General features: G+C 36.7%; 1 protein-coding gene across 10 annotated transcripts in view; it reads left to right on the forward strand.

Annotated features, from left to right (window-relative positions):
* COBLL1 (cordon-bleu WH2 repeat protein like 1) overlaps window positions 1-24,395 on the forward strand; it is a 167,342-nt gene that overhangs the window by 92,800 nt on the left and 50,147 nt on the right. For 9 of the 10 annotated variants that reach the window (XM_060411126.1, XM_060411124.1, XM_042243796.1 and 6 more), the window contains 4 exons: window positions 5,731-5,919; window positions 19,696-19,897; window positions 21,962-22,190; window positions 23,057-23,095. In XM_060411126.1, the coding sequence (XP_060267109.1) occupies window positions 5,731-5,919; window positions 19,696-19,897; window positions 21,962-22,190; window positions 23,057-23,095 (659 nt within the window). Of the gene's footprint in view, window positions 1-2,359; window positions 2,619-5,730; window positions 5,920-19,695; window positions 19,898-21,961; window positions 22,191-23,056; window positions 23,096-24,395 lie in introns of those variants that run through there. The other variant, XM_060411130.1, reaches the window with a different exon arrangement.

The following is a 24,395-nucleotide window of genomic DNA, read 5'->3' on the forward strand; positions in this document are numbered from 1 at the left end:
CCACAGATGGCAGCCCACCAGGCTCCCCCGTCTCTGGGATTCTCCAGGCAAGAACACTGGAGTGGATTGCCATTTCCTTCTCCAATGCATCAAAGTGAAAAGTGAAAGTGAAGTCGCTCAGTTGTACCCGACTCTTAGCGACCCCATGGATTGCAGCCCACCAGGCTCCTCCATCCATGGGATTTTCCAGGCAAGAGTACTGGAGTGGGGTGCCACTGCTTTCTCCGGCAGCAGCTACCACCCTTGTATAAAATTTGCTGTTGTTACTGTTGAAAATAGTGGCCTCTGAGGAGCAGAAACAGAGTCAAACTAGGCCACTGGTGAAGAGGAGCTTAAGTGGAAATCCCTAGAGGAGAAAACTGGCTCAAACATCATTCTTGTTTAAAAGAGGTATAGGGACTTCGGTGGCAGTTGTGGTACTATAATTTTAATATATTAATAAAAACTAGCATTCATAAGCCATAAATGACAGTTGTTATTGCATGTTGATATGTTACTCTCTTTACCAGAATTTCCTATGCTTAGATTATGCTAAAAGCTTTGATTATTTTTACTATACTTTGGCTTTGGGTGACATTTAACCTAATTTTGTTATCACTTCAAAGCATCTCAACTAAAACATTTAAAACATTGGGAAGTATGTGAGTAAGTGAAAGGTATTTAAAAAATTTTTGCTGATGAGTAAAAGGTCAAGTAAGTTAACAAAGTCTTAAAGCTACTTAGGATTCAGGCCCAGTCCAGGCCTCTATGTGGTATTCCTTTCACTAGACTACAGGATTTAGTGAGCAGACTTTAGATAGACAGATTCCTGAGTTTAATGCAAATGAGTCACAGTTGGGAACTAACGCATAGATGAACCTACAGCTTCTACCTCCTAAATACTACTTTTCTTTCACAAACTGAGTCACATTTCTTTTTTCTTTAAAGTATATCTTGATACCTGCCTTCTCATCCTCATAGAGGATTTTAGCTTGCTCTCCTTGCTCTGAATTTTCAAGGTTACCTGTTATATGGTCTTTTTTTTTTTTTTTTTGGTATTTGTTGTTTGAAAAGTGAAGTCTCTCAGTCGTGTCCAACTCTTTGTGACCCCATGGACTGTAGCCTATCAGGCTTCTCTGTCCATGGGATTTTCCAGGCAAGAGTACCGGAGTGGTTTGCCTTTTCCTTCTCCAGGGGATCTTCCTGACCCAGGGATCAAATCCACGTCTCCCGCATTGCAGGCAGACACTTTACCCTCTGAGGCACCAGGGAAGCCTAATTACCTACATATTGCATCTTCCCTGTTGAATTTCTGATTCATTGTGGAAGGATCTTGGTTTGATTCTCAATATGCTTGCCAATTTTCAGGGCCAAAGGTGACAAATGCTTATTACAATCATAGGGAACACTGAGGTGTTCTTAATAGATGTTCCATGTAAAAAAATATTTCAGCAAATGCTTTGTTCTGCTTTTTCTTTTAAGTTGGCTTACCTTTAGTAATTTAAGGTGGATTTTCATCATAGACTCAAAGCCTAGGAAATGAGACAATCACGTATGTACAGAACATTAAAACTGTTAGAATTCAGTGCAGTATGCAATAGACAGGGAAAATGTCACAAGGAATGGTGATTCAATCTGGACCTCAAAGGATAGATAATATGAGTCAATGCAGGGAAAACAGGGAGGGCATTCAAGCAGAGCCCAGAAGGAGGAAGACTTAGAGACAGGAAGGTACCTTCAAAGATGAAAGCAGGAGATAGGGAGGAGACTGTGGTAGAAGGCGGTGCCTAGTAGACCTTCTATGGCACCACTTCTCTTGAAAGCCAGGTTCATTGTGCCCAAGGTTGTTCCTGATTCTCTACCTCTGTGCCTGTAGAGAGTTGGATGTGTCATCTGACCTTTCTCATGAAACTCCTCTAAAGCCCTAAACTTCTCAGTTATCCCTTGCTAATAAGACTACTGCATAATTTTCAATATTCATCTTCTCAAAAATAAAACATAATTAGTTTCTAAAATCCAACACAGCTAATTCTGATGTACCTTAGTGGTACAACTTTTTACCTTCTCAGTTAGATGCTTAGGTACCTCATCTTATGGGAAGTATCCACAGAACTCATTCATTTAGCAATATGAGTGCCTGCTATGGAGCAGACATTGCTCTAGAGATTTCACATATTAGCAGTTATGTGTGACACTAGACAGTGGAGACAAGAACCTGTACTCATGGGGTTAATTACTAATGGAAGGAGACATGATAAGCAAGAATGTTAGCTGCTGATAAGCCCTCGGACAAAAGCAAAGCAGAGAAATAGACATGTTATCTTAAGGTCAGGACAGACCCCTTAGAGAGGCCTGAGTACGAACTGCCCTAAATGTGTTCAAGGAAAAGGCAAGAGTCATAGGACTGGAGTGCAGTGAGCCCGGGAAGAATGTGGGAGAGGAGCTTGGAGAGGCTAGGGTAAGGGTGGGCAGATTATAAAGCTCTGCATCTTGTTTTAGGTGAGGTCGGAAGCCATCGAAGGGTGGGAAAGGAAGTTCTGTGACCAGACTTAACATTTTAAGAGGATCACTCCAGCTGCTCTGTTGAGTGTAAAGTGACAAGGCGGGGAACGGGAAGACCAAGAGCAGCTTGAACGGAGGTATTTAGTAGTCAAGGTTGTTGATGGATTCTGGGTCTATTTATAATATAGAGTTGGCAGAATTTGTCAATGAATTGGATTGTATGTGTATGAAAGAGGAGATTTGGGGCCCAGGCAACTGAAAGAATTATGATTTACTGAGATGGAAGTCTTGGAGAGTAAACCGTTTGGTTTGGAGGAGCTGCGAAGAGGAATTGGAAGGTAAATTAAGTTGGAGATTCCAGTCAGTCATCTGAGTCCAGATGTCAAGTAGGCATTGGATTTACAAATCTGGAGTTGAAGGGGAAAATCCAAGTTGAATATTTGGCATATAAGATTTTCTTCATATAGATTTTTCAAAATCCTTGTTGTATTTACTAGAATAATTTTTTAAATTTATTTTTGTTCCCACTGTAAAAGAAGTTTTCTCTTTGACTAGGTTTTGCATATGTTTACATAGGCTATTGATGTTGGCATGCTCACTTTGTGCCAAACCACCTTGCTGAATTCTCTTATTTATAAAAACTTTTTCATTGATTCACTGATTTCTCCTGTCTTTTGGCTTCTCTGTGGAATTTTACCAAACTCTTCAAGTTTGAGAAGCACCACTTTCTTTCATGGTTCGATTTGCTTTTCCTTGCTAAAATTTCAACTATTTCTTGTCTTTTCCTGTGAGTGTCTATTCATTCCACAAACTCAACTCATGTTTTCCATCTGTCAAACATTTCTGGGTTGCTACACAGGTTTCCCTTCCTATGAGCTTCAGCTGTATCATCTGCATCCCTATATTAGAAGAGTCATCAGCCTTTATTCTATTTTTGCATGTATCTATCAGTCCTTTCTGGGATAGGAGAACTGGTTCTGGCTGTCGCAGTCTTTACATCCCCAGTGTTTAGCTGAATCTGCTACATGATTGTCAGTTACAGGGTAAATGTTTGTTGAATAGATGAGCAGTCAATTTTAATAGATTAAAAAGCATTTGGAAATTGGATAAAGTTGTTCTTCATAGAAATTTTATAAACTTGTTATATTTACTGAAATACTTCTAAAAGTTCATTTTTGTCACTATTGTAAAAGAAATATTTTCTAAAGTGGAATATAACTTTGCACTTATACTCCTAAAAATTAAAGTTCCATTATTTTAGAAAATTAATGTAGGGACCTTGTTTCTGTTTTTACATGATGCTGCGTGCACAAAGGTGCTTAAATTTGTGAGACATTAAGTTTTGAAAATACTGAATGACTGGATGTTACAGATTGATTTACAGAGAAGCCCTTTTATCTTTATGGTTTTTATTTTTGCCTAGGAATGGAAAGAGGGAGAAATTAAAATTTATATTTTTCTGAATAGAAAGCAAAAGTATTTTTTCTTTCAGAATCAGTTTGGGGATGGGAAAGAATAGATGAAGGAAATTAAGAGATTTGTTGTTTAGTCGCTAAGTCATGTCTGACTATTTTGAGACCCCATGGACTGTAGCCCTCCAGGCTCCACTGTTCGTGGGATTCCCCACTCAGGAATTGATCCCACGTCTCCTGCTTGGCAGGTGGATTCTTTACCACTGAGCCACCAGGGAAGTCCATAATTAAGAGATACAAATCTCCAATTTTAAATAAGCCACAGGGATATAAGATATATTAATAGCACAAAAAATATTATCAGTAATATTGTAATAACTTTGTATGGGGACAGTTCAGTTCAGTCGCTTAGTTGTGTCCGACTCTTTGCGACCCCATGAATCGCAGCACGCCAGGCCTCCCTGTCCATCACCAACTCCTGGAGTTCACTCAGACTCACGTCCATCGAGTCAGTGATGCCATCCAGCCATCTCATCCTCTGCCGTCCCCTTCTCCTCCTGCCCCCAATCCCTCCCAGCATCAGAGTCTTTTCCAATGAGTCAGCTCTTCTCATGAGGTGGCCGAAGTATGGTTACAAACTTAGGATCATTTCATAACATATGCAAATGTCACATCACTATGTAGTACACCTGACACAACGTAGTGTTATATGTCGACTATATTTCAACGAAAAAAGTAAAAAGTAACATTTTCAAAAGCTCTAATTTGCAGTACTTAGAAAATATGTGTATGTACTTCCTTACAGTTACATGTTGTTTATTTCCATGTCTCATTTTTTTCAACCCCTCAAATCATTGAATTGGTCTTGTGCAGAATGTCTACTACTATTTCTGTTATAAATCAGTTAAGGGGTTGTCCTGGTAAGTGACACTGAAACATATTTATTAGAATAATTACTTGTAACATTTTTTTATTTTTAGGGCTTCCCTGGTGGCTCAATTGGTAAAGACTTCACCTGCAATGCTAGAGACCCTAGTTCTATCCCTGGGTCAGGAAGATCCCCTGGAGAAGGAAATAGCAACCCACTCCAGTATTGTTGCCTGGAAAATTCCATATGATTTAACAAATAACCAATATCAGTTACCTGTTCATTAGTAAGTCCAGTGGGAAATACAGCATACTTCTTTCTTACAAGGAGTAATAATTGTAGGCAGAGAGATGAAATTTTCCAGGGGGGAAAAATGGAAAAAAAAAGTTACAATTGTGTAATTTGTTGTATGTGCCATGTAGGGTATGTGCCTCCTCATATTGATGTAGGGGGTGGGAGGAGGGTGGTTGCAGCTAGATTTAGTAGCATAGGTAGAGTTTAATCTGGATAAAGATGCAGAATACACTACATGAGAAAAAAATAGAATGAAAGACATGAAAGTGAGAGCTAGTAGGAGGTATGGAAATGAGATATTAGGACAGTAAGAATTTTATAATTTGTTCCATCAAACAAAATCCAGTACTTTTGCCTGCTGTAGTGAACACACACTAATTGAATTTAATGAAGGCCGATATCAAATCTCTTTGTTACCTTGTTTGTTTGTATTGCCAAGTAATGCAAGCATATTGTTGAAAACAAACAAATATGCTGATTTTTAAAAAGGCAAAAAAATTTTTTTAAACTTAATTCTACCATCCCTAGTAAGCTAACAGTTGTAATATTTTAGCGCATTTTTCCTGGATATGTAAAAGCATACACACATTTTGTGTTTTTATTAAATGAGATCGCATTAGCAAGTTATTTTTAAAACATGTATACTTTATTCTTTGTGGATTGTTTTTGTTTTAGGAGAAAACCAAAAGCCAAGGCACCACTTCCTCCAGCTGAGACCAAATGCCTTGATGCCTCTTCAGTTGATGATTCTGTAGAATCTTCTGCTTTTATCATGGATCAGAAAGAGAACATGATGGATAAAGACATTGAACTCTTGGTGGTTCTACCTGGAGATATTATCAAGTCTACTACTGTTAATGGCAGGTACGGTGGAGTGAATGAAACATCAGGATTTCCCTTTCTTCTGTAATTGAAACCCTCTGTTTGGATTTCTCTTTTCTTTGACAGATACATTATTCATTACCCAGTTATCTATTAAAAAAAAAAGATGATAAGAGGTATTAACATTTTCCTGACAATGCTTTAAATATCAAATGTATGGATTCCACAACCCTGGTGAAGTGACTCTTGAAATTTGGAACTATTTTACATTTTGTTAGTCATTTACTAATTTTTTTAAAAAATAGTCTTTTCCAGAAGAATAGTCACCAGTTTTATTGATTTTCTAAGTCAAACTTACAAAGCAAGCCAGAGATCCATAAGAAAACTCCTTCCCTTTGCTTCCAAATTATTCTTTCTTTTTTAAGCTGCTTTTCCAAATCTGACTTGCAGAAGCTGTGTTAGCTACTCTCAAAAGGTACTCTCTTATTTATCCAAAGATAAATCTGTATTTAAAACTAGCAGGATTTTTTACATCACTGAATGATTTAATGAATTTATTAAAATGTAGATAAATGTAATAGAAACAGAAATTTAAACTTTAACCCAGCAAGAAGGAAATATGTGATTTAGCAGACTGATAGTTTTAATACCTGAATAAAAACTGGAAAAATGGAATTTAGCCAAGTGTAATTTTCCATTTCATTTTGAAGAGGAAAGTTACATGAGTTGTATACTTGGTCTTGTTCCACCTTTCACCTTTAACTACCTGTTTGTTATCAGGGCTGCTGTTTTAGAAACTGAAGCTATTTTGACCTTTAGTTGCATGTGTATGTATATATATATTTGTTTGTAGAATGAAAGAATAAGTAAGCAATCGATTGGGTATTGCATTTTTGTATTGTGGTTTTATCTAGAAGAAATTCATTCAAGATACCTTACTTTGGAGATTTATCCTTAAGATTATGTACAACTTTATGAATTATTGAAAGTACATGAAGATAGAAAAGTTCAGCATTAGCAAACAATACAAAGTATTACATGAAAGTGAAAGAAAGTGAAGTCACTCAGTCGTGTCCGACTCTTTGCGACCCCATGGACTGCAGCCTATCAGGCTCCTCTGTCCATGGGATTTTCCAGTCAAGAGTGCTGGAGTGGATTGCCATTTCCTTCTCCAGGGGATCTTCCCAACCCAGGAATCAAACCCAGGTCTCCTGCATTGCAGGCAGACGCTTTACCGTCTGCACCACCAGGGAAGCCATAGTATTGCATACTAAATTCTTATTAAATTCAAGTAAGTTGTACTTTGCCGTTTGTTTTGTGTTGAAAGTAATTTTGGAGATGACACACTGAATCATGTTTTAGAGGTTGTGAACCCTGTGAATGACCTTGGTGGGCTTCCACCTCTTCTGGGTGAAGGAGGCATCTTGTGAGTTAGAGACAATGGTCATTGTATCATCTTTAACCCTTGAGATCACACCATTACCCTGGTTTGAAAATAATGATGATAATGGATGTGGCTCGGGTAATGTAAAGGCAATTTCTCTTATGTTCCCTGGATTCAAGCTAGTTTTTTTAAGTGAGTGATTTTTCCTAGTTCTTCACTAATGCTGACAGATAACAGTGGTTTCATCAATACTCAAAATTTCTTCTTGAATGTACCAGTCACCTATTTATATTGCCATCTTCCCTACTATTAGCCCTCTGGGTTCTTTAGATTTCTTTTTTTTTAACCTCAGTGACTTCAGTATTAGAATCACAGGTTTCCTCTCTATCCTGTAACCTATTGTATTTACTTCAGATTTTCCCACCTGCTACACCAAGCTAACTTCCTTCTGTTTCCTTGACTCTGGAAAACTGTGTCCATAGTCTACTTCCTCTGTCCAACTGGACAGTGGTATCTTATTACTTTGAAACTATTTCAAAAGTGAGATCTTAGGGTTTCTGCTTTGACACAATTTTTTTGAATCTAGCTTATCCATTTTTTAAATTGGAGTTGTTCTTCATCCTCCTTAAGTCTGATTGATGACTTCTCTTCCAATTGGTGCGTGTTTTTTTCATATTTGACTTGAATTCTTCATCAGTCATTTCTACTACATTTGTACTTATAAGGACCCTAGATTTTCTGTGCCCTTTCGACCTTCTAGCCTGTTTGCCTTCCAGGTTCCTAAACTGGAGTAATTTTCCACCAGTCAGCTTTTTGTTTCTGGGCTGCCAACTACTGTTGAATTGCTTCAGTTTTCTTATCTATAAAAATGTTTTATAACTGAATTGTTTTGAGGATTAAATGAAATTCTATCAATGCCTGGCACATAGTGGCCTCCTCCATTTTCTGTTGAGGACTGTTTTCCTTAACCCTGGGCTCTCTCCATTCATTCTCCACCCTCAGGGTAATCTGACTAAAACACCCCTCTGTTTGTGGCACTCCCTATGATAAAAGACTGCGGGAATGGCAATTCAGCACCAAAGTGAGGAAGTCCAAGCTACTAAGCCTGGACATGAGGTGCCCTGCTTAACTTCTTCTCTGAAGTTAGGCAGGCTTTCCTTCACTACTCCCTCTGAATAGCTTCAGCTTTAGCCGCATGACTCTTTTCTTCTACAGATACTCACATTTTTTTTTTTGAAAGCTTTTCCATTTTGAGTACCATACCAGCCACATTTATCCAGTTAATATAGCTCAAGTGACACTTTTTATATAAAGGCTCCCTGATCTCTCAAGAAAGAACTGTTGACCTCTTAACTTCCAAACTCTCCTGACACTTGATACCATTGATGGTTATCATACATTATCTCAGGCTGTAATTTGTATGTGTGTCTTATCTTCTTAAGCAAACCAAAACATCCATGCAGGCCTCATGACTTTCCTTCTTAGTCTGTATCATAGTTTCTTTTTTCTTTCTTTTTCTTCTTCTTCTTATTTTTACAGTTTCTTGCAGTGTAGTAGACATTTAGTAAATTCAGATGTTGTCTTCTTAAATCTTGTGTGCTGATAGAGGTAGCAACTTAAATGATGTGTCTTGAAGAGGCATTTGGATGGGCCTTAGTAGCTTCCCCAGAAACTCTTAAATAAAGATATTTTCTCAGATAGACAGCAAGGCAAGAATGCCCCAAATTCTGATTGCTTTTTAAATTTTGTTTGGGACTGAAAAACTTTTCTGAGAGTAGAATTTGTTTTATATTAGTATTTTTATGAGGGAGTTGGATTTTAGAGTTTGTTCTTAATAGTTTTATCACTCAGGAATGACTCAAGTTGAAAACACTATGACTAATTTTTTATATTAATTCTTTATAATTAAAAGTGATTGTGCAGTTCTGAATATTTCAGGAGTATGATTCTGGATATCTAGGAGTGATTCCAAATATTTTAGAGGGCAGTTCAGGCTATCTTGAGTGTGATTTGGGATATTTTGAAGGTTGCAGCAATTGCTGGCCCATTGTTTTTTTTTTTTAATGTTAATAACAAGAAAAACAAAAATGCAATTATAGAAAAAAATTCTATTTCTGAAAAATGTTAGCTACCTAATATGCAGAGCCATGGTATAGATAACTTAAATTTCTTCCTGGCTTTGTTTCTATAAATGAAACAAGACAATTTTCAACAAAATGGGGATTTAGTGGAAGAGTATATTATGGAAGAGTATTTTAATTAAATTAAGTAGTTTAATTAAGGGCATAAAGTTTTCTTAGCAATTAATAAATCAAAGCTCCTTATGTCACTATGAAGGAGCTCTCTAATATAATATTTTTAATATTTTGAGGCCATTTTTCTTAATTTGTCTAAATATTCTTTGTATTGTATATTTCAGTGGTGTTACTTATATATATTTCCTTTGAAGAAGAATGTCAATATGAGCCTGAAATAAATATTTAGAATCTTATGCTTCATTTAACTTTTCAGAAAAATTGTACTTCTCAAAATGTATTCTTGGGGAAGTTCTTTAGAAAGTTCCCCTCTGTTCTCATACAGCACATGCAGAGGTATGCTCAGAAAGTCCCATTTCTGAGAATGTAACATACAACATTATCTTAGAATACACTTGTTTGTACATTGATTTTTCACTGAAGAGCTTATTCAGATTAGGGAACACAATAAAGTTGGAGACGGTAATAGACTTATGCTCAAGGGCAAACTAAAAACTTGTTATCCTGAATCAGGTTAGGAGCTATCTGTACAGGCTTACCAGTCTTTTGGTATCAGAGCTTAGTGATACTGCCTCTTTAGTGACCAAAAGTCACCCATCCTGCTTTTGTGATCCTTGGCTTACATCGAAGATAGCTGAGTGGCAGCATGGAAACTCTGGGCATTTCTGTTTGTCCTGTTATTACAGATGATTGGATTGAAGGAAGGAAGTACAGGTATATGTGTATGTATATGTATGTGTGTGTGTGTATACATATACATATATATATATATGCATGCATACATACATATATATATATATATATATATATATATCTGTCTGTGTGTGTGTGTGTGTGCAGGTCAGGTAATCAATCTTTTTCACCAGGCAAAGCAGCTCTGGGCCTTGCTAAAAGTGAGCATTAAAGAATATTGTTGTTAGAGGCAAACTGCATAGGGGCTAAGCTCCTCAGAAAATGCCACGTTATGCAATAGCATATGTGGTGGTATCTACTCGTGCTTGGGAAAAGTTACTTTTTAATGAAAATGAGCTTATAGGGTAAACTCTGATAGATACTACAGTGAAAAAGGAAATATGCAGGTATGTTTGCACATCACTCTATGTCCTTGCTTTATAGTCAGATGAGATTCTCATTGAATAAATATGTTTCCCTTTTTCTCTGGGGACATTTTAAAAGCAGTTTTAATTTGGAAATTTGATAAAAGATTGATATTAACTCTCTCTGTTGGTCTACAGGGAGAGCACTCTATGTCTGCTAGTCCGTTCTCTCTCCTGTAATTTGTGTTGTTTTACATCCTGAATACCATAAATAGGGATTTGTTTTGATATGAGCAAATCTTAGAATATCAGGAATGAAAACACAAATAAAGAAAGCATGGAACTTGAAGTTAGAAGTCTCAGGCTCTACAGTTTATTCCATAACTTGCTATGTGACCTCAAGCAAGTCACCTCATATCTCTGACCTTTGTGAGCAGAGTTTTGACTGGTACCTGGTGGGTCAGAGAACTAACTCAGGAGTGTTTTACATGAACTGCAGTGCCACCTACTGGAAGAAAGTAGGCTATAAAAAATGACAAGATATTACTGGATTAATGTGGGTCAGTTTTGTTTACTTCCCACACCTCAACCAGTAATACAGCAAGTGGTATGCATCTCAGAAGAATTTCAGAATCATTCTTATATTTACTGAAAAATGTCAAATGACAGATGTGTAGTAAATACATTATATGATAGGGCGATAGATTTCAAAAACACACTGCTGAAAACCTGTTGCATGGCACAACCACACTGAGCTCCATTTGTTGTTCTTCATGACTTCCGGTCCCATCACTTCATGGGAAATAGATGGGAAACAATGGAAGCAGTAAGAGACTTTATTTTTTGGGCTCCAAAATCACTGCAAATGGTGACTGCAGCCATGAAATTAAAAGACGCTTGCTCCTTGGAAGCAAAGTTATGACCAACCTAGACAGCATATTAAAAAGCAGAGACATTACTTTACCAACAAAGGTTCGTCTAGTCAAAGCTATGGTTTTTCCAGTAGTCACGTATGGATGTGAGAGTTGGACTATAAAGAAAGCTGAGCACCAAAGAATTGATTGCTTTTGAACTGTGGTGTTGGAGAAGACTCTTGAGAGTCCCTTGGACTGCAAGGAGATCTAACCAGGCCATCCTAAAGGAAATCAGTCCTGAATATTCATTGGAAGGACTGATTGTGAAGCTGAAACCCTAATACTTAGGCCACCTGATGTGAAGAACTGACTCACTGGTAAAGCCCCTGATGCTGGGAAAGATTGAGGGCAGGAGGAGTAGGGACGACAGAGGTTGAGATGGTTGGATGGCATCACCGACTGATGGACTTGAGTTTGAATAGGCTCTGGGAGTTGGTGATGGACAGGGAGGCCTGGTGTGCTGCACTGACTCGTGTCTGCTGAGTCAGTGATGCCATCCACAACTGTCTTATCCTCTATCACCCTTTTCTCCTCTTGCCCTTGATCTTTCCCAGCGTGAGGGTCATTTACATTGAGTTCCATAAGAAAGCTCTAAATTTTGATTTAGATACTTATTCAACTATACCTGCTAAATAAAAGTTGTAATTTTAACTGTTAACTTATTTAAGTGTAACAGCCCTGCCTGAGTTTTTGCCTGGTTTGAATCGTGTGCACCAGGCTTCAGTACTGCCCCCCACAGCCCTGAGCCAGGCAGCGCATAAACATCTGCTGGCTGATGGCTCTCCTGGCTATTAGAGTGACTCAATGCTAGCAACAACCGCCTCCAAGTGTGGTTCCCAGAAGGGCCACCCTCATCCCTTTTCTTTCCTGGAACCTACACCTTGCAACAATGACCCTTCTTAATTTCATTTTTAATTTTTTATGACTCTAAATGCAGTGGTGGTGATTGGTTTGCTCATTAAGCTGTGTCTGACTCTTGCAACCCCATAGACTGTAGCCCACCAGGCCTCCTCTGTCCATGGAATTTCCCAGGCAAGCATACTGGAGCCGGTAGCCATTTCCTTCTTCAGGGGATCTTCCCAACCCAGGGGTCGAACAGTGCGGGTCTCCTGCATTGCAGGCAGATTCTTTAACAACTGAGCCCAGGGAAGCCTGATAAATGCAGTGATTGGGGATTATTAAAGAAAGTGGGAAAATGCAGACAAGCCAGGAAAAAAAAAAAAACTTACAACACCATGTTATGATTAAGGAGTCCAGTTATAACTATTAACATTGTGGTATATAACCTTTTCCTATTGCATAATTCAGTAAGCACTCTCAACTTTGAGATTAGGTTTCTTGTTTTATGTACCTCATCCACTTTTCAGGCACATGGACATTCCTGAACTCATTCTGAACTAGGTGGGTTAGCTTCATTTCTGAACTCTTTATTGAATGAGGTGGGTTATTGTAAGATAAACATCAGTAACAAGGGAGAATGTCCTAAAAGTTCCTATACTGTCATTGATAAGTTTAATTGGGTTGTTGGTATACATTTGTAAGGGACAGCTGGAACCAATTCAACTCAACTCAGTTTTGAGGATTTATTGAGAATGAGTAAAATACACCTTATCAGATACTAGGGTAGATTTAAAGAATCTTCTTAAGAAAGAATCTTATTCATTCGAGCTCAACCCCCTATCAGATGCTTGAAATCCATCTGGTCATAAAAAGTACTTTCATCATGAATCCTCATTTTCTTATGACAGTCCCTGTTGGTACCTGTTATCCCAGAGTTTACTAACCCCCTTTCATTCTCAGGTGTCCAGATTGGATCAGTTACATAGCAACCCTATTGCTAACTGACTTTGTCTAAGCACCTGTAGGATTTGGAGAAGGAAATGGCTACCCACTCCAGTGTTCTTGCCTGCAGAATCCCAGGGACGGCAGGGCCTGGTGGGCTGCCATCTAAGGGGTTGCACAGAGTCGGACACGACTGAGGTGACTTAGCAGTAGCAGCAGGATTTGGAAATTCACCTAGGTAGTTGTTGGAGCTGATCTGAAAGCTCTTTGGTGAATCCTGACTTTCATTTTTAATACCTAAGTGGATCTTTAAAATCTCAAAGCAGAAGTCTTCTTTTATCTAGCAGGTAATAAAACGAGGACAAGATTACCCTTCATATGTACCATGAATGCAGGAAGGGTCATTGGAGGATTTCAGGGAGTTACTTAGTGATGCCATCAATTTTTGAAGTGAAACTGCAGTGGAAAGCATAAAACCTGTTGCAAGCCATCTGCTCTGAGTCTTGCATGTGATCCTGAGGCTAAAGTGTAGCTGGATTAGGAGTCAGGACATTTTCACTCTGACTGCAGCCAATTCTGTTTATGCTCTTGGTAATCTGTTTATGTCACTTTTCTAACCACAGTTTCTTCATTCATAAAGTGGAAGTAGCTTTTGCGGTGGTTGTGAACTCAAAGGAGATACTAGATATGAAATTAATACAAAGGATTTTTATTTCAAAATGGGGTGGGAAACCTCATAAGGATTTCTTCTGGTTCAAAGAAGAGTTGTTTTTTTTTTTTTTTTAAGTTTTTTTTTTTTTTAATTCCCTCTCTAGAAATTCATTATTTTAGAAGATTTTAAAAAAAATCTGTAAATAATAGGGCAAAGCAGACTTTGTTAAATAATAAGCCAAAATTCAAAGTAATATGGTGATATAGAGGAGGAAAAAGACTATTTCTTGTTTGAATGACGAAGTGGTGATCAAATTCAGCCAATCCTATTGAACTTTCAGTTATTTGGCTTGGGTTTCGGGTGGACTGCTGGCATGTGCTCCCACCTTAGCGAATAGGAAAACAAGTGTCCTTACTATGGTGATCACGTGCTTAGACCTTTCAGCCAATGGTTGTTAGGTTCATCAGCTTAGGATAATTACCATCAAACTAAAATTGTTGTTTTTGGTAGAAGTAACTGGGCATTTGGTTGGGGAATTCTAAACTATCCTCAAGAGAGGATTTTGTTTTCTAGGGGAGCGCTTTGTGACTAGTTAATCCCCAAAGCAGTCCCACTGTGTGCAGGGCCTGCTTAAAAGTTAGTGTCCTGCTTTTATTGTGTTACAGCTTCTTTAAGGTAGAACGAGATGGTTAGTAATTCCCATCCTCAGAATTGGCTAGGTCAGGATCATATCTTCTGTGTTTTTAGGGCCAAATGCTGAGCCTTTAATTAAATACTTCAAGCAGTCATACTGATCCGAGGCTGATTTTGGATAAAGTCTTAGTACAACTTGATGCTTATACCCCACTTCTATGTTAAGTGTACTGTCTTTAGATGCAACAAGGCTACTAGTTAATTAAAAAACAAAAATCAAAACTGCTTTCTCACCTCTGTCTTTATTTTAAAGCGTGTGAGTCTCCTTTTGACAGTTTCACCTTTTCATGCATCAGACACTGAACAGCCATCTCAAATGGATATTGTCTGCTGTAGGTTTGAGCTCATGGATATTTAAGCAGAATTACCTAAGAGATAAATAATCATTGACTCCTATAAATTCCTCATTCAGTGACGCTGACCTGTGTTGTATTTGGTCCTGGAAAGAAAGTCTGCTAAGAGGTGGACCTGCTAGAGAGGAGTTAACATCTAAGTATAGTTAGTTCAGTTGCTCAGTTGTGTCCAACTCTTTGCAATTCCATGAATCACAGCATGCCAGGCCTCCCTGTTCATCACCAACTCCCAGAGTTCACTCAAACTCATGTCCATCGAGTCCGTGATGCCATCCAGCCATCTCATCCTCTGTCATCCCCTTCTCCTCCTGCCCCCAATCCCTCCCAGCATCAGGGTCTTTTTCAATGAGTCAACTCTTCGCATGAGGTGGCCAAAGTATTGGAGTTTCAGCTTCAGCATCAGTCCTTCCAATGAACACCCAGGACTGATCTCCTTTAGAATGGACTGGTTGGATCTCCTTGCAGTCCAAGGGACTCTCAAGAGTCTTCTCCAACACCACAGTTCAAAAGCATCAATTCTTCAGCATTCAGATTTCTTCATCCATACATGACCACTGGAAAAACCATAGCCTTGACTAGATGGACCTTAGTCGGCAAAGTAATATCTCTGCTTTTCAATATGCTATCTAAGTTGGTCATAGCTTTTCTTCCAAGGAGTAAGTGTCTTTTAATTTCATGGCTGCAATCATCATCTGCAGTGATTTTTGGAGCCCCCAAAATAAAGTCTGACACTGTTTCCACTGTTTCCCCATCTATTTCCCATGAAGTGATGGGACCAGATGCCATGATCTTCGTTTTCTGAATGTTGAGCTTTAAGCCAACTTTTTCACTCTCCTCTTTCACTTTCATCAAGAGACTTTTTAGTGCCTCTTCACTTTCTGCCATAAGGGTGGTGTCATCTGCATATCTGAGGTTATTGATATTTCTCCCGGCAATCTTGATTCCAGCTTGTGCTTCTTCCAGCCCAGCCTTTCTCATGATGTACTCTGCATAGAAGTTAAATAAGCAGGGTGACAGTATACAGCCTTGACGTACTCCTTTTCCTAATTTGGATCCAGTCTGTTGTTCCATGTCCAGTTCTAACTGTTGCTTCCTGACCTGCATACAGATCTCTCAAGAGGCAGGTCAGGTGGTCTGGTATTCCCATCTCTTGAAGAATTTTCCACAGTTTATTGTGATCCACACAGTGAAAGGTTTTGGCATAGTCAATAAAGCAGAAATAGATGATTTTCTGGAACTCTCTTGCTTTTTCCATGATCCAGCGGATGTTGACAATTTGATCTCTGGTTCCTCTGCCTTTTCTAAAACCAGCTTGAACATCTGGAAGTTCATGGTTCACGTACTGCTGAAGCCTGGCTTGCAGAATTTTGAGCATTACTTCACTAGCGTGTGAGATGAGTGCAATAGTTTGAGCATTCTTTGGCGTTGCCTTTCTTTGGGATTGGAATGAAAACTGACCTTTTCCAGTCCTGTGGCCACGGCTGAGTTTTCCAAATTTGCTGACATACAGAGTGCAGCACTTTCATAGCATCATCTTTCAGGATTTGAAACAGCTCCACTGGAATTCCATCACCTCCACTAGCTTTGTTTGTAGTGGTGCTTTCTAAGGCCCACTTGACTTCACATCCAGGATGCCTGGCTCTAGATGAGTGATCACATCACTATCATAGGCAGTATCAAATCCCTGTGTATTTTTGTCTGTTACAGAACTTACTGATCTTTTGCTTTCATCTGCCCACAAATATTTTCTAGAGAGAATTGGCCTCTGGAATGATTAAGTAAAAGTTGAAACTGTAATTATAGAATGAGAGAATTAGGTCATAAAGAAGATCTGTAGCTTTTAGTTGCTTTTCCAAGAGTTTATTAGAAAACATTTAGGCAGTGAATCCAAAGTTTCTAGTCACCATGCAACTTTTTTACTGTGAAATCTGGTATAGTATGCAAATTATAGGTGACCACTTTGACTAAAGGAATAAAATTTGCATATCACAGATAAAAATGCTATAATTCATTAAGGCATATCAGAAGAGTTAGAGTGTCAAATTGTTCCTTAAAAAGTTTTTAAAGTATCTTTTACTCTAAAAGATAAAAAAAATGGTAGCATAAAAATAAGAGATTAACAAAACAAAAACAAAACTTTATACTAATCACTTTTTGTCTTGATAATGTTTAGTGTATATTTCTGGCAGAGATTCTAGAAGGACTGTACATTTAACAAGTAAAAGATGTGTGAAGTATGAAGTTTAGAGTTTTTACATGTATTAACTGGCACATTTATATATAGAGAGAAAGGAAAATATAATCTGAACATAATACCATTTACTCATAGACCACAGTGGACATGTCTCCACTGAGTTGGCACTGAAAATTCTCTCTTCTTCCAGCTTATATGTATAAGGATTTAAAATTTATTGTAATTTATAATTATTTTGTATAAATATTTTGTATTTTTAATTATATTGTTTTTATCTAGACATTACCTAATCCTTCTTAACTTTATTTACTATCAGGGAAAGAAGTACCATTTTCAAATCTAGAATTGGTATTTAGCATCAAATTGCTATCATAGAGGACTGTTACCAAAAAATAAACTTCAACAATACTATTATGCTAGTCTTTCTCTGGATGAAATTGATTGTGTACTATCCAAAGCCAAAATTTGGGCAATTATAGAAAATTTATGTATGAACATACTAGGTAGCTCAAGAGTAGGAAATAAAACTCCTAAATATTACTGTACAAGCCTTTAATAAAGACATAGGAAACATAGTTGAGGGACTGAAACATATTACAGAGAACTTTTTTTTTTTAACTGAGGGACTTATTTTTTATTTATTCATTTTTCTTGGCATATATATAATGGGTACAACTAGTATGTGGGAGAGAGAAGAGAAGTAAGTACACCATTATGAAAAATGCCTCTTAATCCCATAACAAGTGGAGTGGCCTAAGAATGGGCAACAGCCGCAGAAGCTGAGGGTGAGGTAGGGAGCTGAACCCAGGGCATGGTTTGAAAATCCATATAAAGTATTGGACCTCAGGACCACGGAATGTCAGACAACTAATTCTTCCCCAGCAGGATACTTCCTCTCTGGAAACGTTGAACCAGAGAGGCTTACAGACCTGGGAATCCTATCCAGGAGACTGCGGGTAGGTGCATATGGGAACAGATGTGCTACATTAAAAATAGCAGACTGAACAGGAAGGTTTTTTAGTCTCATTTCCCTGTCAAGTTTCTCAAAGACTGATAGCTGTTCATAATCTAGGCAAGAAATTGGAGAATTATCTTCTATTGACATTTATACTTACCTTTGGCGGGGAGAAAAAAGGCTGGCCACCTGATTACCCTCAACTGAAGCCCTGGAAACCTCAGTTCGAAAAAATAAGACTTTTAGACAGTATTTTATTGCCTCAGTCTTGAGTATGAGCTAACAGCTTAGGACCTACAGACATTTGCAGAAAGCACATAATACAAAAGATTTTTTTGGTATGCTTTCCTCAAATGCTGACAATTAAGAATGAGTTTGAGACTGCACAATTCTGTTTATTTTCTTGGTATATGTATAATGGGTACAACCTGTATGTGGGAGAGAGAAGGGAGATGAAGTGAATGAAAATAAGTCTGTGTCAGCAGCTGGAATCTGTGGGAAGGGAAGCAAAAATTTAAGTGTCTCTGAATCTCAAGTCAAATTAGCAATTCCGTTTAGAAATAGGTTCTGTATTACTATTAGTGTTCAACACTTAACCACTGTTTGAAATTTTATCATACATTTACTTGGTTCTTTTCTCACTGTCTAGCACAAGAGTCCCTAAACTTTTTCTGTCAAGAGCCAATTAGTAAAAAAGTATTAGGTTTTGCAGGCCCTACAGTCTCAGTCACATCTACTCAAATCTGTCATTATAACACAAAAGTAGCCCTAGGTATTATATAAACAGATAAGCTTTGTTGTGTGCCAGTAAGCTTTTATTTACAAAAACAAGACTGTGGACCCACTTTGACCTGTAGACTGTAGCTTGCTGACACTTAGTCTAGCCCATCTAGCAGTGTTTTGGGGATATGAGAGAAGGTATGCCATAAAGTTGTACCCTGTTGCCAGTGCCTAGGGATATTAAATGCTGTTTGAATGAATTGAAGAAGTCTGCATGACACTTTTCGTTAGGATTTTGTGGCCTTCCTCCTGTAGATTCTATGCTTTCTAAAGACCAGAGTGACAATTCTGTATTCTTATCAGAACCAATTTGTAAGCTAAAGATTGCTCATATTCCAAATGACATTGTGAAGGAGCATCTGCTAAGTTAAGTGACTGCTTTTGGGTAAAGAAGATCTTTTCCTTCTCCTGAAATCTATGATATGAAGACAATTTGGCAGATAAAATATACAGAATTTTTAAACCAACACAAGGAGCCAAGTTTTCTTGAATACTACATAGAATTTTTAAACTATTATAATTTTGTCTGCTTAAATATAATATCTTGTAGTTAGCTTTTAAGGCAGCTTTCACAGTATTCTGTAGGCTTGTTTTATCTGCTGAAGATAAGAAAAAAAAGGAAAGTTAGTCACACAGTTGTGTCCGATTCTTTGTGATCCCATGGACTGTAGCCCAGCAGGTCCTTTGTCCATGGAATTCTTCTGGCAAGAGTACTGGAGTGGGTTGCCATTCCCCAGAGGCCCTAGAAAAAATGCCTGAAACAATAAATTGAACAGGTAATGAAACTGTTCCATGATCAGCACTACTCTTGTTTTACAGTAAACCTATGATGGACTTGTTGATTTTCCTCTGTGCGCAATATCACTTAAATCCATCAAGTCACACAATTGATCTGCTCTCAGCTGAAAAGAACCCCATTAAATTTAAGCCAAACACACCAATAGGAATGTTGGAGGTGGAGAAAGTAATTTTAAAGCCAAAAACTCTGGATAAGAAAAAACCTACACCTCTAATACCAGAGGTAAGATTTTCATAGTAGATTTTAACATAATACTGTTAATTTTAAAAATCATTCTTTGCAGCTCAGTGTAAATGAAATAAAGTTTGCCTTTCCTGGTCTAATTTGATATAAGTATGGCTATCGTGTTTTCCTGAACCTTTTTGCTTAGGATTCACTTGGTTGTTTATCCTTGGATTAACTAGGATTTGGAGAATACTTAAGATTTTAGATGTGCTGAAGTGATCTTTTTGACAGTATCACAATCTGACAATTATGAAAGATCTATATTTTGAGCTACTCTTTTAAAAAGTATTTTACATTTTTTAAAAAAGGCTTTAGAATTCTTTAATACAAATTCCTCTAAGAATTTAAAACAATTTTTTTGACTTCTCTGTACGTGGTAAGTGGTAGTTGTAACTTTTTAACTTATAAATTATTGTTAATTTGAGCTGCATGGTGGCTCGGTTTTCTGTAATGTATGAATTTTAAGCAAAAATTTTTTTACCGCAGTGATAATATCATTCATCAGTTCTCCTTTATAAAATTGTTCTGTTTCTGTAAGCAAACGGGGGGGTAGAAGTAATGGGTTTCTAGAAATACTCTTTCATTAGGAACAACATAAACCATTTTTAACTTTAAAAAAATATATAAAGGTTTATTTTTAAAATTAGTTCATTTACACATGACTTGAGTACATACATTCTCATATTTTCTTCATATTCTTATGAGAAGGTTTTTTTTTTTTAACAAAAAAGTTACCTTTTTTGGACAATACTAAAAATTCTTTGCTTTCTACAGCATTTGATTGGATATTAAATATTGAATTAGGATATTGGGCTATTTTCCATAAACATATGTATGCTATTTATCTAAATGGAAATTGTATTATTTATGTTGTAGCATTTGACTGTATGTGGTATTTTAGAAATATATGTTAAACTTTAAAGATCTGCAGTCTGTAAGTTTCACTTAACGTGCTCATGTTTCTAAATTCCATTTACATACAAAATTTAATTCAATTGCATTAAAATATGGAGGTGCTTAAAATCGTCTTGGTAACTTTGAGTTAGCAGTATTAAATATCTAAATGAGGACTATTATACTATTCTTTACTAATATATTAAAATTAACCAAAGTAGTAATAATAGTAGTGACAACAATAGTTACAATTGCTAATGTTTATGTGTTGATAATTTACAATTTGCCATGTGTTAAGCTCTTCATATGGATTAACTCACTTATCTCAAATAGAAGCTCAAAAATGTTAGTGTCTTAATTAAAATATCCCTTTTCCATTGAGACAACTGACAAACCATTGGAAAAATAAATATTTCTCAACTAAAAAAAATAGAATAAAACATTTATAATTCTATCATGTATGCTAATTTTAAAGTAAATATTTTAAGGAATAAAGCAAAAACACCTGCAGGACTAGATAAGAGGCTTTTATGTTTTGTTTTGGATTTAAATCTACTTAATACTTTATAAGAGTTATGAATTTAATCTAAATTACTTAATAAGCGACTTTTTTCCAAGAATCTGGTTTGGATTTAGGAAGTAACATTAATCAAAATGAAAATTTTACCACAAAGTAAAAAATACTATATATTGTATTTGTTCCAATACATAATTTTCCATAAATTATCTCATTGTTCTAGACATCACTGTAGAAAGATGTAGAAAGATGGTCAGTAAACTATGGTAATTTCATATTATGCAATGTGAGGGTGCTAGAGATATAGGAATAGAGCCTGGGGCTTAGGTTAAGGTCTGAAGTATGAGACAGAAATTTATGACATTCTAGTGCTACAAAGACTATTCTAGAAAATGCTTCCAATCTTCTCCAGATCTCAGGATGGAAACTCAGGCCACTTACTTCCACAAGAAACACCATAAAGTAAAAATAAGGTCACAGGACTTGTATATCATCATGTTATTCACGTTAATTCTTAATGTTACCTATATTATTGAACTTGGCTATGGAAGAAGGATTCTTACACAATAAAATGAAGGTTCTTATTATCTTGAAAAAAAAAAAAAACCCAGTAAATTATGGTGTAACTCTGGCTTTAATCTATGTTTCAGAAAACTGTGAGAGTAGTGATCAATTTTAAGAAAACGCAGAAGACAATAGTGAGAGTTAGCCCACACGCACCACTTCAAGAACTTCTCGCCATTATATGCAGCAAATGTGAGTTTGATCCATTACACACACAGTTGCTGAAGGACTATCAGTCTCAGGAGCCCCTTGACTTGACAAAATCTCTTAATGAACTGGGACTGAGAGAATTATATGCCATCGATGTCAGCAAAGGTGAGTAAGACTTTGCATGTTCATTTGACAGGATGTGCATATGTGTGCATGTTTTGTGTTTATGTATTAAGTATTCTCAGATTCATAAAGAATCCTGTAGTAAAGGCAGTACATGTCATTGGAAATAAAAAGAGAAAACTAAATGTAATAAAATTTAACTTGAGTTCAGTTATTAAAATTGGAATAAAAATTGTCTTCCTTAGCTGTCATTTACATTTTCCACTTTTCCATCTACCTTTGACTATTTAGGGCATCCCTGGTAGCTCAGCTGGTAAAGAATCCGCCTGCAATGCAGGAGACTCTGGTTTGATTCCTGGGTCAGGAAGATCCCCTGGAGAAGGGATAGGCTACCCCACTCCCGTATTCATGGGCTTCCCTGGTGGCTCAGATGGTAAAAAATCCGACTGTACTGTGGGAGACTCACCATGGTTTTGTCTGAGTCTTAATTTTCTTTTGAATTTGGGAGTATACTGACAAATATTTTTCTAAGTTCAGCACCCAAAATCAATTAGCTTATAAAATGAGTCCGTCTAGTTACAAAAGTCTTCAAAATCGGAATACTTGGAGTATAAATCTATAGATATAATGTATTAAAACTTGGAGACTTTAGATAATGTTGGTTTCTATGATATCTAATAGATATATGGAAGCTTATTTATTTAACACAAATCTGTTTTATTAGGAGTAATAAAAGCTTTGTGAAGAATGATTACTTACATCTTCTCTGTGTAGAGAACTTCAACTTTATCTTGAGATTGTGGCTTTAAATAATTCATAGACAAATGTTTCAACTCAGTGATGTTTTATACTTGAGCAGACATTATCTTTACAGTCAATTTACCCTCTTTCCCTCCCTCCTTCTGTAGCCACTTCTGTTACTGCCTTCAATAAGTCATCTTTACAAGGTAAGACATATGAATCTGCAGGAAGATTATGGTATGAAATCTCTATTTCTATTGGGTAAATTACAAAAACTGCTAATGGGACTTTTCTGGCGGCTTAGATGGTAAAGAATCTGGAGACGGGTTCAATCCCTGGGTTGGGAAGATCTGGAGAAGGGAATGGCTACCCATGCCAGTACTCTTGCCTGGAGAATTCCATGGACAGAGGAGCCTAGAAGACTATAGTCTATGGGATTGCAAAGAGTTGGACATGACTGAGTGACTAACACTAACCAACTAAGCTGATAATATTACTTATTTTCTTAACGCTAATAATAAGTACATTCTGTAAGAGATTTTAATTTAGAAAATCTTTGGGTTTTATTTCTAAAAAATAGTTTATAAGCTCCCACCTTGATTTCTGAATTTAATACAATAATTACATTTCAATAACTATTTGAAAACCTATATCACATTAAGAATGAGAAAAACATACCCTTCACTCTCAGACAAGAAAAAGTGGTTTTGCTAGGGCCTTTATTGGGTGCGTACACTGAAAGCTTGGTGGTTCCAAGAAGGATCCCAAATTATTTCTTTTGAAATTGTTATTTGGAATATTAAGGGTATATTCATTATAGGAAATGTTTGCAAATTTAAATTGTTTGTGAATATTTTGTAATAATATGGAAAGTGCTTATGCTAAAATCAGCTTTTAAAGCTCTTTAATGTTTAATATAGTATATTTTAAAAAACTTTTACATGAAATTTCTGAAAAGGAATATATAAAAATTTTAAGTGTGGATACCTTTGGGTGGTAGGGCTATGAGTGACTTTTTTCATTCTTCTTTTCTTTATATTATAGAGTTTTATAATGGAAATATATTACTTTCATAGCAGAAAACTTTATTAAAAATTAGCCAATAATAATAAAGTCTGGAAATCTTTTCCCCATTAAAAAAGAATAGGTTCAGATAATTGATTACTGTAATAATTACTCCCTACTAAAAAAGCTTAATAAACTTTACACATTAAGTGTTATTAAATTACTGAAATCTTCTTTCTTCACCATTTAGAATTTTTTCATAACAGAATGAACCTCTCGATTCCAAGAATTAAGAATTATACTTATTTATTTCTAGTGGCTATCATGAAGACTAATCAAAGGAGTTGAAAATTGTTATGACTGTAAAGTGTATACTGGCTAATAATCAGAAGATAGGCATGTTAATCCTGATATTACCTTAGCTACTAAGCTCATCTGGCAAGCTGATTAGGCAAATAACTTTATTTGTCTGGATCTCGCCTCCCACTTTCATGATAATCA

Source organism: Ovis aries, chromosome 2, assembly GCF_016772045.2.
Source record: "Ovis aries strain OAR_USU_Benz2616 breed Rambouillet chromosome 2, ARS-UI_Ramb_v3.0, whole genome shotgun sequence".
In the NCBI taxonomy this organism is placed as follows: Eukaryota; Metazoa; Chordata; class Mammalia; order Artiodactyla; family Bovidae; genus Ovis; species Ovis aries.